A 16,063-nucleotide genomic window follows, 5' to 3' on the forward strand; every position below is an offset into this window, starting at 1 on the left:
GAGTGTTTTCCAGTCCAGTCTGTTGGGGCACCACGCCCTGGCCCCAAAGTCCACCTTCGGCATTTCCTGGGGACCTTGCTGCCCCATTCCCTTGCTGTTCCGCTGCTCTCCCCCAGTGCTTTGCCTCGGTGTGGCGGGATCAGATGGGGGTGGGAGGGGGGGAATTCCCACACTGTGTCTCTGGTGTTGTTCCCCTACAGGGCCATGGGCAGTGAGGGGCATCATGTGTCATAGCGGGGCTGGCCATGTGGTCCTCTCTGTGGACTGGCTGCTCTAATTGGGGTCATCTTCCTCAAGGCCTGGTGGGCCAGGATGTGCTTCAGTTTCTCCTCCTCCCCTGTCATCTGCTCCTATGTGCTCTGATCAGATATGTGGCGGGGGTGGGGTGGGGGGGATGGGGGAGAGTTCATTCTTGCCTTCTTTCCACCAGGAAGTTAATGCTATCTAGGTGGCTCTTTTCTTTTGTCACCCTCTGGGTGGAGTTGTTCTTTGTGACGGTATCTTATTGTGCTTGGTGAGTGTTGATCTTCTGCCCATACTCGATCATCGAGGATCTTTTGTACAGCTAGCATTGGGGGTCTTTTTACATTGAGTTTTTCCTTGTCTTGGAAGACTCTTACTTTTCTATCTATCTTAATAGATAATTTGGCTGGATATAGTCTTTTGGGGGTTGTGTTATTTTCCATCAATTTTTGGAATATGTTACTCCACTCCCTCCTCTCCTTCATCGTGTCCACTGATAGGTCTGAACATATTCTTATTTGGGTACTTTTATAAGTGACTATTTTTTCTGTAGCTGCTCTTGTGATTTTCTCTTTTCCTTCCCAGGTAATTTAACTATTATGTGTCTTGGTGACTTCTTCTTGGGATTCAGTCTGGCTCGGGTTCTTTCAGCCTCCTGAATGATTGCCTGATTTTCATTTATTAAGCTGGAGAAGTTTTCCTCTAAGAATTCCCTCGCTATTTTCGCTGTTGACGTCTTTCTTGTCTCTTGTTCCGATAATCCAATTATTCTAATATTTTTCCTTTTTATACCATCTTACTATGGCTCTTATGTTTTCTTCAGCTTCTCTATTTGTTTCGTTTGACTGCCTTTCCCATTTGATGAAGTCTGCCTGGTTCTCCTAAAGTCTGTTGGCAAAGTCTGTTAATTTATTACTGGATTTTGTTATTTCATCCCTTAGGTCTTTTATTTCCCTTTGATGCGTGGCTTTTATTTCCTCTATCATTCCACCCTTTTTCTGTATTGCTTCCCTAATATCCTGTAGCACTCCAAGCAGTATTCCAAAGATTTCTTTGTGTAGCAGGTCAATGTCTGCTTTTTCTATGCACATCAGTAGGTTCATGACTTCATCCGGCATTGTCTTCTGTTTCTCATGCTTTTTCATTGAGGCTGTTTGGGCTGGATGCTGTTTACGAGTTGTTTTAGAGGAGCCCAGTGCCATCTTAGGGGACTCGTATGAGTGCTTATTCGAACTACCTGCAGGTAGCTGCACTGGGAGGTCAGGCTACAGCTGTATCTTCCTGTGGTTTCACTCTTACCCTAGCTAACCAGTATTCCACTACTTGGAATGTGAGTTGGACAGTCCTCTCATGGGACACTGGTCGGGTGGTTATGGGCCCACGAGGATGGCGCTTCACTAGCTGATCTCCCAGGAAGCCGTGGTGATGTGTTCAACAGGACTTGGAGCACCTCAGATGGCGTGTGGTGTTTCCCTCTGCAATTAGAGTGCCACCGAGGGTTAGTGGGTGTACTCTTCTTGGTGTAGAGCAGAGTGCATGGCAGGCAGAATTATCCTAATTGGTGAGATTACCATGGAGGTTGGGCAGATGTTCCCACAGCATCGTGGAGCATCACAACCGATGGTGGGAGTTTACCCAGCCTTTTGAAAGGGAAATCCTCCAACCATTTGGGGTGCAATGAAAGGCAAGTGTGATTTCCCCAGCTGTGTGTAAAGCCAATAAGTGTGGGGAGGAGCTCCCACAACTGGGCAGTCAGAGTTGCCCCAGGCGGAAGGGAGTGGCCTGGAAGCTGGTAGTTGCTTGTGAGAAAACCAAGGAGCAAAAATAAAAAAGCAAACTAACACACACCCAAAAGAAGCAAAGACAAAACAAAAAATCAAGGATACAAAAGAAGAAAACAAAACAAAAAAGAAAAACAGCTTGCTGAGACTGTGACGGGAAAGAGAGAAGAGATAGAATAGGAAAAACAAAGAACAAGGTAAAGAAGGAAAAAGCAGCTAGCTGAGCCCCATGCCATGCCATGTGCAGCACTGCCACAGGGAGCAGACTGGAGCGCTTCCTGCTGGGTGGGCAGAATTGCCCTAGGCGGAGGGTAGGGGCTGGAAGCCTGCAGTGGCATGTGGAAGGAAAGAGAGTGGGGAGGGAAGAGAGGAGAAAAGAAAAAACACAACTGTGCTCACTGAGATTGACTGTGGCGGGAAATAGAGGAGAAAGAGGGAGAGAAAAATGAGTAAAGAGATAGCTGATCCCTGATCACCTGAACACGGGCCTAGAGGGGTTTAAACCCTGCCCTCAGGTGGTTTGTGCCCTTTTGGTGCAGGGTCCTATGGGTGCTGGGCAGAATTCCCCTAGTCAGCAAGATCACCGTGGAGGCCAAGCCTAGGTTTTCTCGCACCATGGAGTGCTGGAGAGGGCTGTTGTAGCTGCCTTGTGCTGTGTGCAGTATTCCCACAGAGGGCAGGCTAGATTTCCCCTGCTCTTTAGGCGAAGGGTAGTGGCCCAGAGGCCAGCAGTGTTGTGTGAAAGGAAAGAGATGTTGAGAAGAATAAAAAAGAAAGAAAACTGAAAATAACACTTGGCTCACTGATACAGATTTTAGTAGGAAAAAGAGAAGCTAGAGAGAGAAGAAAAGAATAGAAAGTAAGGAAGTTAGCTGAGCCCTGATTGCCTGACTGTGGAGCTGGAGTTGTTCCAACCCTGTCTCAAGGTGATGGGGTGGTGTGCCCACTTGGTGTAGGGTTATACAGATGCTGGGTGGAATTACCCTCATAGGCAAGATCACCTCAGAGGCCAGGCAGTAGTTGCTGCAGCGGTGTGGAGCGCTGGAGATGATTGGTATAGCTGCCTTGTGCTGTATGCAGCACTGCAGCAGGTTGGGGGGAGTTACCTCAGCCACATGTAGTGGCTATCCCTGCCCAGGATAGGCAGGGGATCTCCCAGCCATTCGAAGGACAGGCAGGACCTCCCCAGCTGCATGTAGGACCGCTGAGGGCGGACAGTAGCTATCCCTGTTGAGCTTAGGGAGTTTCCCTAGCTTGTTCCAAGACTGCTGATGCCCCAATATCTCAGAGAAGTTTTTTTTGGGTTTTTTCCTGGCCAACTGGAATGGACTTAAATTGCCCCCCTGGCTGTGGGCTCTGCTATTGTGCTCAGTAAAATTATTCTGAGACTGATGTTTGCTCCAGAGGATTTTTGTAGCTATCTCTGACATTCCTTAGCTCTGGCTTCCTTATTATGTTAATGTCTGCTAAAGGACTGTTCATCAGGTTTATCTTGGAGTTAAACAGTGAGCCTGGGATTTGCAGTTTTTATCGAGAAAATATTTTTTCTCCTTTTTATATTGGGCTTGTGGGGTGCCTTGATTTCAGGGTTGTCATGCTGACCCCCAGGGAAGGCGAAGCTTATTAGGTTGTTTTCTTCTCAGCCAACTGGGACTGAATTCGCCCCCCAGGCTATGACTACCTGCTTTTGCTCTACCACACTGCGATCTGACTCAGCTAAATTTCCTGACATCTTTTCAATTATGACTACCCACACCAACCCCGACCCCTAGGCTACCAAGCGCAAGGTAGCTAACAGCACAGGGAGTTCTGGTGTAGGGTCTTGTGATTAGCTTTCAGAGGTTCTCTTCGAGTCTGGGATTATGACCAACTTTAAATAGGAGCCTGGGGTAATCGCCGCTCGCTGCAGGGGCTTGGTCATGAGCCCAGCACAATAAACCTAGAGCATTTCAGTACGTTCTCAGCTCACTTTGTGAGTGAAAATTTAAAAAAACGGGGTTTTGAGTCAAACCCTAGTACCCTGATTCTAATTTTAGGACTCAGCCTCCCAGCCTTTCTCCTTACCTCTTAATTTTCTGGCAGCAGGAGCTGACTCTACCTGGACACCATCTTTGCCTTCCCTTTCTCTCATTTTTGACATAGAAATGCCATGTCAAAACCTATCCACAATGGGTGGAAATGCTGGTATTTGAAATACCAGTAGCTTGGCTTCTAGTATAAAGCAACCACACAGTCAGCACAGTATGACAATCTGACATAGATGGTGGAAATTGAAAGAATAGATGGGGCGGGTGGGGGGATAAATATCTTTGAAACATACTGAACCTCTATGTGGAATCTTTCTTGGAATCAACAAGATTTTAAAAACTTATGACAGTCTGCATTTAAAACTTCCAGTACTCAGGTAAACATTAAATATTGGAAGTTTTAAATGGACATTTCTTACTGATGCAGGCATCCAAACCTTGCATTTAATCAGCCACTCTGTGTGAGTACATTCAGTTATAGAAAACTATCTGGAAGACAGACAGCCCAGTTTGTTGTTAGAGAGCACTACCGACCAGATAATCACAGTCAAGGGATTTTTAATAGAAATTAATTGGAAAATTCTGACAGGGGAAATGAGGAGGTGGAGGATTCAGACTATTTGTAGATGTATTTCTAAGGAGACACATTATAATTTTTGCTTATAGAATGTGAAACCTCAGTAATTAGAAAATGAAGCAAATCTTAAAGATAGCCTACTTGAGCCACTTCATTTTGCAAATAAAGTAATAGGAGTCAAAAGAAGTGAAATGGGAAAACAAAGAAATGTGTCTATTCAGCTGAATCATATGAAGTTGCCATTTTGTGAGTTAAAAGTGGTGTCAAGTATTGGCAATTCACATGGACTCCCTCACTGCTTAGTGGAGTAGCAAGATGTTGAGTAATGTTTCCACATCCTTCCCCGTAACGGTCCTGTATATTTTCTGATCCCTTCTCTTTATTCATAAGGTAGTTTTCAAGACCCAGTTGAGTATTTCCATTTAATGGGAGAAAAATGAACTTTCATAGACCTTCTAATGAATGTCTGCAAAATGGTAGAAAATAAAATTTTCTTTAATTCTATATAGAGTAAAAATATTTCTACTGTATAAATTCTATTGTCATTAATGCCTTAAAAAGGATTGATAAAAGCTTAATTTCATGTTTGACAATAGATTCTCAAGTAAAAAATTGTAAGAAGTTATTATGACTAAAATAAACAATTTCTCAAGGGTGGCCCTGCTTTGCCACATAATGTTTGCTTCAGATATTGCTCTTTTTTTGCCCCTGGTTTTTTCTCATTAAAGTGTTAGCTAGGGGATAGGTAGACTTTATGGAATTTTTAAGTTTTGGTCTCTTCAGTATGAATGTTTTAGGAATTCTTGCATGACTTCCTGTGCACAATAAACCTGAATTTCATGTTTATATCAAGTTAGGGAACTATAAAATTTTAAACAATCACATTGTTTTTGAAACACTATTCTAAATTATTTTCTAGGCTTTGAGTGAAAGTGTGATATTTTCTTATTTGAACACAGGCCAAGCAGCTACGAGAGCATTACATGAGCAAATGTAATACGGAAGTGGCCGAAGCCCAGCAAGCTTTGCAACCTGTGCAGCAGAATATACGTGAGCTCCAAAAAAAGGTGTGTCCCACGAATGACACTTTTTCTTACTGCATTTGTCTGCAGATGTCATTCTGGTTTGGGTTTAGGAGGAAACTTGAATTTCTTTGAATTGTCTTTTATCATGGAAATCATACATAGTTGAGTGCCTGGCCCACATTAAAAGTAAAAGTTTGATTTGCTATTAACTGTGTTTGTAGACTGAACAAACAAGCATTGATAAGACAAAGTTATATATAAATAACTATATATAGATATGAAGTTATCCTCATTTCTTTCAAGGTATAATAAGCCATCTTTTGAAGAAGATAAAGACTTCCAGAATATCTTTGTGATCTTAGATGTATCTTTTTCTCAAAATCTTTCCTTCTATAGATGCTAAAACATTAAACCCACAACTATTTTTCTTTTAAAATACCATTCCTAAAATTTCTCCTTTATGAAATCAGTAGCAGCTTCTAAAGCAGTGGTTCTCAACCTTCCTAATGCTGCGACGTTTTAATACAGTTTCTCATGTTGTGGTGACTCCCCCCAACCATAAATTTATTTTGTTGCTACTTCATAACTATAATTTTGCTACTGTTATTAATCAGGCGAACCTGTGAAAGGGTCCTTCAACCCCCCAAAGGGTAGTGACACACAGGTTGAGAACCACTGCTCTAAAGAGAAGGCTGCAAAATATACTTTTATTTTTTCCATTTCTTAGAATCACTGCACCTTTTAATTCCTATGATTTATGAATGTAATGGTGTAGAGTATAATTTTGTTAATAGATTATCTGTTTAGTAGACTCTAGTTCAGTTTGTCAAGGATTTGAAGGAAGGCTTTTCTTATGCTGAGAAAGAGGCCCATTCATTACCTCTTCAAATATAAAGAGTGAGTCCTGGAGTTTTATTTTGTAGTGCTGCTTTGTTTTACATATTTATACAATAAACTTGCATTCAGCCAGAGGTCAGGAAGCAGGTGTTCTCTTTTAATTAGGTATACAAAAGAGGTAATCTCCTCTTATAGTATGCTTGTCTTTTTTTGGTTATAAACTCTTTGAAAGCATTTATTCCACTGGATTTTTTCATATCACCTTTTCTGCTAATGCACCGTGTTAGATAGGGTTCTCTAGAGAAACAAAACGAGGACACTTATGATTATATATACATATGAGGAAAAGTTTATACAGCAAAAAGGTATATACCAGCTTATTTTTTTAAAAAACACAGCTAATTAGTCCAGACAGCGGTAGAGAGAGCTCAGTTCAATTCTCTTATGTGGAACAGTTAATATACTGGAAGTCCTTCAGCTCAAGAAGGTTGCAGGGTCCAAGGTCAGGGAAGCAGACATCTGAGTCTTCCCTACGGCAATGCAGGCAGTCCAGCCACAGGCAGAACACAGCAGGGTGGGTCACCAACAGCAGCTCAGGAACTTATTGAAGCAGGCCCAGATGGGATATCAAACTCAAGCAACACAAGACGACAGGATCTGACAGCCTCAAGGTCAAGCAATGTATATACCAGCAACTTGGCAAAGCAGGTCTTGAAGGAGCCTCAAGTTCTCGCAACATAATCCCCGGATTTTCTGTCCCACGGGTAGTGTAACTCACAAGTAGAGGCAGAGAACTAGCTAAAGCAGCTGCATGCTGGTCTGATCACCAGAGAGCAAAAAAGAGGGGCAGGGCTTGCCGAGCCATTTATCTCTTTGCCCTCCAATCAAACTGTCCTTATTAATCCCATATATTCCTGTTGGCCAGGTTGGCACAATAAACCTACCTATCACAAGCACGTAAAAGTGTGTGTGTGTGTGTGTGTGTGTATTAACTGATGTTCTCTTTCTACAGATTCGTTCTAATTCTCCTTGGTGGCTTAATGTAATCCACAGAGCAATAGAATTTGCTTTTGAAGAGGAACTTGTTCAGCGAGTGCGAAATGAAATAACCAGCAACTACAAGCAGCAAATTGGCAAGCTCTCTATGTCAGAGAAGTAAGAACTGTATAAAATAGAGTGGTCACTCCAGGTTCAAATCATTTGTTATTAAGAGATACACTTAAATATACTGTATTATCGTCTGGAGCATATGGGTTTTGCTCAATGCTATAGCATATATCAAAGAAAAAAATTAGGTGCAAACTTAAAAGAGTGACCTTTTCTCTCTATCTTAGCCATTTCAAAATACTCTTGTTAGTACTTTTAAAAAAATCTGCTTAAAGTATTTGTGTGTGTGTTTGGTGGACATGTCTATAGCCAATTTTAAGTGAGGATTTAAAATGTGCTTTTGCTATTGACACAAAGCACTCATGCTTCCTACTGGTGCTCTGTTTCCCTAAGAGTTGAGTGGCATTGTGGCACAGTGGCCAGGCTTACTGTTGCAATATTATTTATATTTGTTTTCCCCATCTTTCTTATCTACACTCAGGGATTAATGTTGGTTTTCATTGAGAAATTTAATAAAAGAACACATTGAAAATGTTTTTAAGTGCTTTCCCTTTTCTATTTGAAAAATGTTTCTAAGTTAAAACCATAAAAGGATATGCCACATTTTCCATGTGTCCATATACATATGTATCCAAATACACTTGATGATTATAATAAAATATATCTAAGTGTATTTGGACACGTATGTGTAGTTAATTATATGTTTTGCCCACACACAGCCCAGCAGGCTTCTCATTCCTGAGGTGTTCACTATGTGGTGCTATTAAGCCTAAGACTATGGAGTCATTTTGTCAGGATTCACTATTCAATTTTTAAACGATATCCTAACTTGTTTTAATAGCATTGTGGAATCAACTATGAAACCAGTTAAAATTATTTTGAAATTTGTTGTTGTTACTATTAGATTAGAACGTGCAAAGAACAAATATTTGCCACTTTAAGCCCTTTTAATGATATAATTGAGTTACATTAAGTACATTGACCGTGTTGTACAGCCATCACCACTATTAGTATCCAAAGCTTTCCATCACCCCAAACTCAAACAGTAACTCCCCATGCCTGCCATCTCAATCCCTGGTGGTCAGGAGGAAACCTTGGACTATGCTTTAACCTCTTCTAGATGTTTCATGTAAGTACAATCCTGCCATGTTCTTTTTCTTAAATCACACAAAAACTACTTAAAAGGTATGAATTCCATTACTGGAATTAAAACACATCTCTAATTGCATATTGTGAGGTCCCAAGTCTATACATGGGCTATGAAAGGACCAATAAAATATAAAATGTACCGTTTATTTAACAAACTTTTTTTTTCAAAATCAGTAGACAAAATAGGAAATAAAACATTTCAAATATTTAAGAGTGAGTATATTAAATACCTGCTTATATAAGTTTTCTTGTAACATTATATCCAAATTCAGAGATCATCTCATTGTCTGGTTTTGAAGGGCATTGATATATCATAAACCAAACTTTTCGTGTTTGCGTGATGACTGTTGGGAAAAGCTGGGTTGCTTAGTGATTAGGCGTAGGCTCTTGAGTCAGCTACCTGTGTTCATGCAAATCCCAACTCCACTGCTTCTTATAGCTCTACGACCTTGGGAAAGATATTTAAGTTCTCTGTGCCTTAGTTGCTTTATCTGAAAAAATCAGAGAGCCTTATTGTAAGGATTAGATAAATTAATGTTTTGGCGTTCTTGCTTAGAATATTACCTACCATTAGCATGATATATAAGAATTAAATTTTCTGTTGTTAAATTATTTTATTAGTATTATTTTTAAAGGACCTACTGGAGATCCTTTAATGTGTCATTTTTATCAGATAAGCGCAGAGAAAATATTTCCAAAGCCACTTATTTCCCTTTGTCACAAAAGCTAACACTTGAAGACCATTTTAAGTGTCTAATAAATAAGTTAGAAATAAAAATAGCTTTGTTTTCTTTTTTTGTGAATTCTATTAATACCTGATCTAATTTTGTTCCAGTATCTATGCAAATGCCTTTTCACACAAAAAAGCAAAGTGCCAGTTGTGACTTGATAGCATCTGGTAGGATATAGCAGCCCAACAGGATAGAGTAAATCTGCTCCTGTGGGTTTCTCAGGCTGAAAATCTTTACAGGAGCAGAAAGCTTCTTCTTTCTCCCATCAGCGGCTGATGGATTCAAACTGCTGACCTTCCAGTTGGCAGCCCAGTGTATAACCCACTATGCCACCAGGGCTGCTTTACAAATGCATTTAGAAAATATTTATTTAAAAAAAGAAGAAAGTTTTTATTAAGCAGCTTTTGTGTACCTTGTACATGTGTAAAAAATAAGATGGGATAAGGCTTAATCGTTCCATTCAAAAAGTTTGTAAATAGGACAGGACCTGTGAACAATTTGAGAAATAAATATTTTTGTGTTTGTGCATACTTGCAAATATGTCTACACATGGAATATGATAACTATTCAGATGAATGATGTTCTCCATGAACTTCATGGACAGGAAAGAAACAGATTAGTCTTTGGAATTATTTGGGAAGACAAGCAAGAAGGAGGCTCTTTGTAACTTAAAATTTGGAGGAGGGCATATGGCATTTTAGGAAGGAGGTAACTTTGGTTAAATTACCTTATTTAGTTCAGCTTCATCTATAAAGTAGACAGATGAGTAACTACTAAAATTGTGTAGGAGAAATTATGGCTAAGTTTCTAGCCAAATAAGTTTCAGAAACTAGTAAATGCTTAATAAAATAGGTACTGGTAGCTCTTCCTTATAACAAGGAATATAACTCTAGCTTTATTTTTTCTCCTTTATTATTTTTTGTCTTTATATATTGCATCATACATGCACTTCTCTTGTATAGTAAGGCTCTCCAGGGGACATCTACATAGTCAGCATTAAAAAGGAAGAATGTGGCAATCCCATCTTTGAGAGACATTTGAGATATGGACAGAGAAACATACACAGATTGTGCAAACTCATTTTCAGTTCTTAAGAATTGTTATTCTTGTTAGGTGCCATTGAGTAGACTCCGATGTATAGCAATCCTTTGCACAACAGAACGAAACAGTTGCACGATCCAGTGCTGTCCTCACAATTGTTCCTATCTATGCCTGAGCCCATTGATGCAGCCACCATGTCAATCCATCTTGTTGAGGGCCTTCCACTTTTGTTAGACCTTTTGTTAGACCCATTGTTAGAACTTAACACTAATTGAATATACCCTTAAGGAAAACTCAAGTTCAACTGAATAAAATGTTGCATGCAGTTTCTATAGCTTTTCCTATGGCAACTCAGTTTAAGAAACTTGACTACTCCTTCTTTCTTTGTGGTATGTGCGGTGCTGCTTCTGGGTGTCAGGTTCCATGACTGCAGAGGTCTTCAGTTTTTACTTACTACACAAATGGAAGAACTAAATAAATTCCAAAAACTTGTCAGAGAGGCTGTGAAAAACCTCGAAGGGCCTCCATCTCATGATGTCATTGAATCTGCAACAGTCTGCCACCTCCGTCCGACCAGACTTCCCCTCAACTGGTAGGTGATTCAAGGATTGACAATAAAATGTCGTCCATCCTAAGTACTGTTTTCTATAGATCATTTTCATTTGAATTCAGACAGAAATAAAAAGATGTATTATTAATCAAACTTTTTTTAAAAAAGAACTCAATGACCACATGCTGGAAAACTCCTTTTTCAAATCTCCCTTAAAATTGTCTGTATGGTAAAGAATACGTGAAATGCATAATACTAAGGCTTTCTCAAAAATTACTTGATTGCCACTTATACTTGTATTTGTTTGATAATCTCTTCTTTTCCAGCTGTGTCTTTTGTAAAGCTGATGAATTGTTCACAGAGTATGAATCAAAGCTCTTTTCCCAAACGTAAGTTTTCTATTTGATTTTTTCCCTTCAGGAAAATTTGTACGCGACTTGTTATTGTGATCATAAAAATAACATTTTTCTCACAGTAGTCTGTCTGTATTTTTTATTAAACACAATAAGAAATCCTTTGGGATTAGCAAGTTTTACATGCCCAGTGTTCCGTCATTCACAACACAACACTTTTTTCTCGGCTACTGAGTTTCATCATCCATTGCAATGACCACACAGAAGTCACAATATTCATATTTAAAGAGTTTATTATGGAAGTTAACAGGTTACAGTACAAGCGAGAAATGCTTGGTATACAGTTCACAGGACAAGTTACAAAGTTCTTTCAAGTTGCAAAGAAACAGCCATACACTCTGCTATAAGCCTCAACCCGAAGGCGTTCAGCTCAAGCTCAGTCAACCCAGCTCCCCAAAGCAACTGCCCAAAGGCACCCCACTCCGTTAAGCCACAACTTGAAGGCACTCAAGCTTTGTGAGTCAGCAAATCCAGCTCCCCCAATTAAATGCCCAAAGGCACTCCACTAACCAGCCTCCTGCCCCAAAGCACTCACCTGTACTTGCTCTATGGGCTGTGAAGTCCACTACTGTTTCATGCTCTGGTTCCTGCTTCTGCTCCTCTGTTGTCACAGCTGTCTTCTAGATCCAGGAGGTTCACTGTGCAGGGATCTCAGGGTGCAAAGGATGTGCTCTACTCCTGGCTTTTAGTGGTGGTGAGATCACCTCCAGCTTCTCAGAGGGCTCATTTTTTAGCCACCAGGCTGGCAATCACAATGAATCCTGTTAGCAGTTACAGCTGACTACTGTCGGTTTTTCCCTCATCTTACCCAGACCCATACAGAAAAAGGTTGTTTGATGGACATTACAGACACTTTGGTTAGTGAATTAAATAATTCACTGCCCCTGCACCAAGTTTCACCTCTGCAAATATTACCTCCTACATGTTCATGTCATTAATTAATTAAGGGAGCGTTTAGGGAAGTGGTACTCAATCTTGAGAATTCCGCCTTCCTGGACTCAAATTCTTGCCCACTTTTGTGAACAAGTTACTTCCCAAGCTCAATTTTCTCATTCATGAAATGAAGATAATAGCATTTCATTGAGTTTTTGTGGATATTAAATAAAATGCACATAGATATGGTAAGTATACTATAAAATATTAGCTCTCATTATTAATACTCTTTCTCTAACACACATTTGAAGTCATCGTCTATGTGTTGGGGACTAAACTACATACACGATCATAATTACCCTTATTTAATAAACATGGAAATTGAAGAAAGACTACATTCTGATTCCTTCAAAAAGAGATTAACAGAATATCTTAGGTTACATTGTTTTGTATGTTTGTTTGTTTGCATGGCTGTTGGCTTATGCCTTGTTCCAATTCTCAGAATGAGATTGGAGCCAGAATATATTCTTGTATTGTGCCCGATTTCTCTCAGAAAGCACTGGGCAAATTTTTTAGCCATCAGCATATTCAGAGTAGTTGTAGTTTTCCTAAAGATTTGCAAGCATTACCTTCTAAACAAGACATTGAAAAGTTGTTGGTGAAGCTCATTGACAATGCCTTGCTGTTTGACTTTGTCGTCGTCACTCAAGACAGTGCTTGCTATACACTGTTGTTACCTGCCTTCAGAGTAAAAGGCCAGACTGCAATATTTGAAGAGATGATAGAAGATGAAGAAGGACTGGTAGATGATCGCGTCCCTACCACCAGCCGGGGTCTGTGGGGAACAAGTGACACAGAGCGTTCTATGAAAGCTGTCCTGTCCTTTGCAAAATCACATCGGTTTGATGCTGAACTCATTGATGAGGGAAGTACTTTAATGGATCTCTTTGAAGCATGGAAGAAGGAATATAAGGTAGGTCAGGGAAAGGAAAGAAATATTTTCTTTTGTTTATACTTTCCTTGGTTTGTAATCCCAACATTTTAAATAATCTAAAATTATTGCTATTTAAAACAGGATAAAAGTTTTTTCCAGAAAGACTAGATAAGTCTATAATATCAGTTCATGGGTTTGATAAATTGGATATAAAACTTAAAAAGTAAAGCTTACTGATCCCTAATAATTTTTTCCTAACATTACAATTCTGAATGCAAAGAACATTGACACAGTTAATTATAGCAAACCATAAGAAAAGATAAATACGTATACAATGCCCAGTTAGTTACACATGGGTTTTTGGGGTTTTGTTTCCTATTTTGCTTCATCTGGCCAGTGCTCTATCTTAGAGGATGTACATTGAGCCTTTTCCTTCATAACTGCAGACTAATCCCTTTCACAGTAGTAAAAATGCCAGAACTACAGTGACACACACCATCAGTGATGCATCTCAGAAACATGTTGCTGAAGAAAGCATGTCAAAAGGTGTACACTGATGGATATTGTATCTTAGGAACTTCATACCCACATATAACCAAGTTATTAATGAGACATATATATAACTGCGATGAAAAATATGGAGTGATAAGGAGAGAGATCACCCCCTTGTTGGGACTGAAAAGGGTATGTGTGTGGCAAAATAATAATTTTTAAAAAACCTCATTGCCACCGAGTAGATTCTGACTCATGGGGAACACTAGGGACTTTCAGGTGAATCGACATTGTTCTTAAATTGGATGATGTATATTCATTTGTTTATTCTTGTGTTCTTGTAGCCATATATACATTATTTTGAGTATGCAAAGTATTTATACCTGTAGATATATATTAAACAAAGGAAACAAAGATTCTACCCATCTAATAATGACTTATTACAGATGTTTGGTTCCATCTAGAAACCTTTGGATATTTCGTTTGTACAAATCTGAAGAAGCACTACTCCATAATGTCTTATGGATATTGCCTATGTACACTCTCTCTCCCTAAAAGTCGTCAAAGAATTGCCTGTCCCTTAGACCCAAATGTGCAAGTGTATATGTCTTGAAACCTCATGGAAGAGTTTATAACATACTATAGTGGTGTAAACCAGTTTTAGTTAACTTCTTTACCACTCACTGCCTTTGTCTGCTCTGTTCCTGCAGTTGCTTCATGAATATTGGATGGCTCTGAGGAATCGGGTGTCTGCTATTGATGAACTTGCAATGGCTACAGAACGACTACGAGTGCGCCATCCTAACGAGCCAAAGCCCAATCCCCCTGTTCTTCATATTATTGAACCACACGAGGTAGTTTGCAAGTAGATAACAGAAAAATACAGAGAAATAGATATGCGAAAATGCAAGGCCCATAGAAGCGGGCATTGATGCCTTCTACAAGTATGGATAGAGGGTTAAGCCATGTGAAAATACTGTTTTTAATCGGTCAAAAATGGCCATGTGTGAGCAACCTCAGACCTAATACATGCTTTTAGCATTTTACTCTTGGTATATTTTGTTTATTTACCTCTCTCCACATTGAACTTGTACACATTGATGAATACTCTAGGCCAAAGCCTGCAGATGTTTGGGGACATAGGTCTCAGCATTATCAGAACCAGTAAAATCTTGAGAACAAGCAAAACCTCTTTCAGCATGTGGTGGTTTCCTTTGCTGAACAAATGATGACCAATTTACCCTCTAGTAAATCCCTCTTTATATTTCAGCATTGAAAAAACTCTCCCCTAATGTATTTCTTGTTAGAAATACTGTTTCTCAATTTTTAAAAATGTGTGTGCTTGATTATGTTTTAAATCTTCCTCTTTTTATAAAGCTAAATTTTCTAATCTTTTAAAAAAACACCTTGGAAATAATCCTTATTTACCCTCTTAATTTTCTAAAATAGGGCATCTTTATAAGTTTTTCTCTTATTTAAATACTCCTCTTTAAATAAGTGCTAGTACCATTGGCAGGTGGACAAGAAAAGTCTTTCCTGGATTGGATGAAATCATTTTAGACAAAGCAGCAAATCATCTATTGATTTTCATTCCATAGATATATGTGTGAAATTGGTACACAAGTAAAATTTGTGTTGATTCTTTTAGACTTAAGGTAAATAGGGAAAGTTCCTTTTAAAAGCATTCTACACTGAATTAGGTCTTCCAAGAGACAAAGTCCGTTTGATATATAGTGATACTTCAGTTGTCAAATGACTCTAAGCTTGAACTTTCTACTACTCAAAACAGCAAAGTTCGGGGGAAAAATCAGTCCACAGACCATATTAGTGGGAATTTTCACATACAAATGAGATTTCTTATAAGAGGACACATTTGCATTATTGTGGAAGACCTGTGTATGCTTAATACAATTTTACTATTTTTACCACCAATTGTCTGCCGGTTGCCTGTGTTGGCTTATGTGTTGCTTTGATGCTGGAAGATACTGACTACATCTGTGGGAAAATAATGGAGAAGTCCAATGTCAACAGCTAAAACTAGATTAGGGGCCGCCTGGAACAGACCATCAATTGCTCGTTTGTAAGTTCAGGTTAAAGTTGAAGAAAATTAAAACAAATCCACAAGAGCCAAAACATGACTTTGAATCTATCCCACCAGGATTTCGAGAACATCTGAAGAACACATTTACTGCATTGAACACTAATGACAGAAGACCTGATAAGCTGTGCGAACACATCAAGACCATCATTCATGAAGAAAGCAAATGGTCATTAAAAAGAAAG

The 16,063-nt window shown here is 39.3% G+C and overlaps 1 protein-coding gene across 1 annotated transcript in view; it reads left to right on the forward strand.

The window, feature by feature from the left end:
• Positions 1–16,063, forward strand: part of SHPRH (SNF2 histone linker PHD RING helicase) — a 122,643-nt gene that overhangs the window by 60,406 nt on the left and 46,174 nt on the right. The window contains exons 17-22 of the mRNA XM_045294331.1: positions 5,588–5,695; positions 7,503–7,645; positions 10,937–11,110; positions 11,395–11,457; positions 13,102–13,327; positions 14,491–14,634. Of these exons, the coding sequence (XP_045150266.1) occupies positions 5,588–5,695; positions 7,503–7,645; positions 10,937–11,110; positions 11,395–11,457; positions 13,102–13,327; positions 14,491–14,634 (858 nt within the window). The remainder of the gene's footprint in view (positions 1–5,587; positions 5,696–7,502; positions 7,646–10,936; positions 11,111–11,394; positions 11,458–13,101; positions 13,328–14,490; positions 14,635–16,063) is intronic.

This window comes from Echinops telfairi, unplaced genomic scaffold (assembly GCF_000313985.2).
Source record: "Echinops telfairi isolate 266 unplaced genomic scaffold, ASM31398v2 ScPeMD7_3533;HRSCAF=4204_0, whole genome shotgun sequence".
NCBI classification, from domain to species: domain Eukaryota; kingdom Metazoa; phylum Chordata; class Mammalia; order Afrosoricida; family Tenrecidae; genus Echinops; species Echinops telfairi.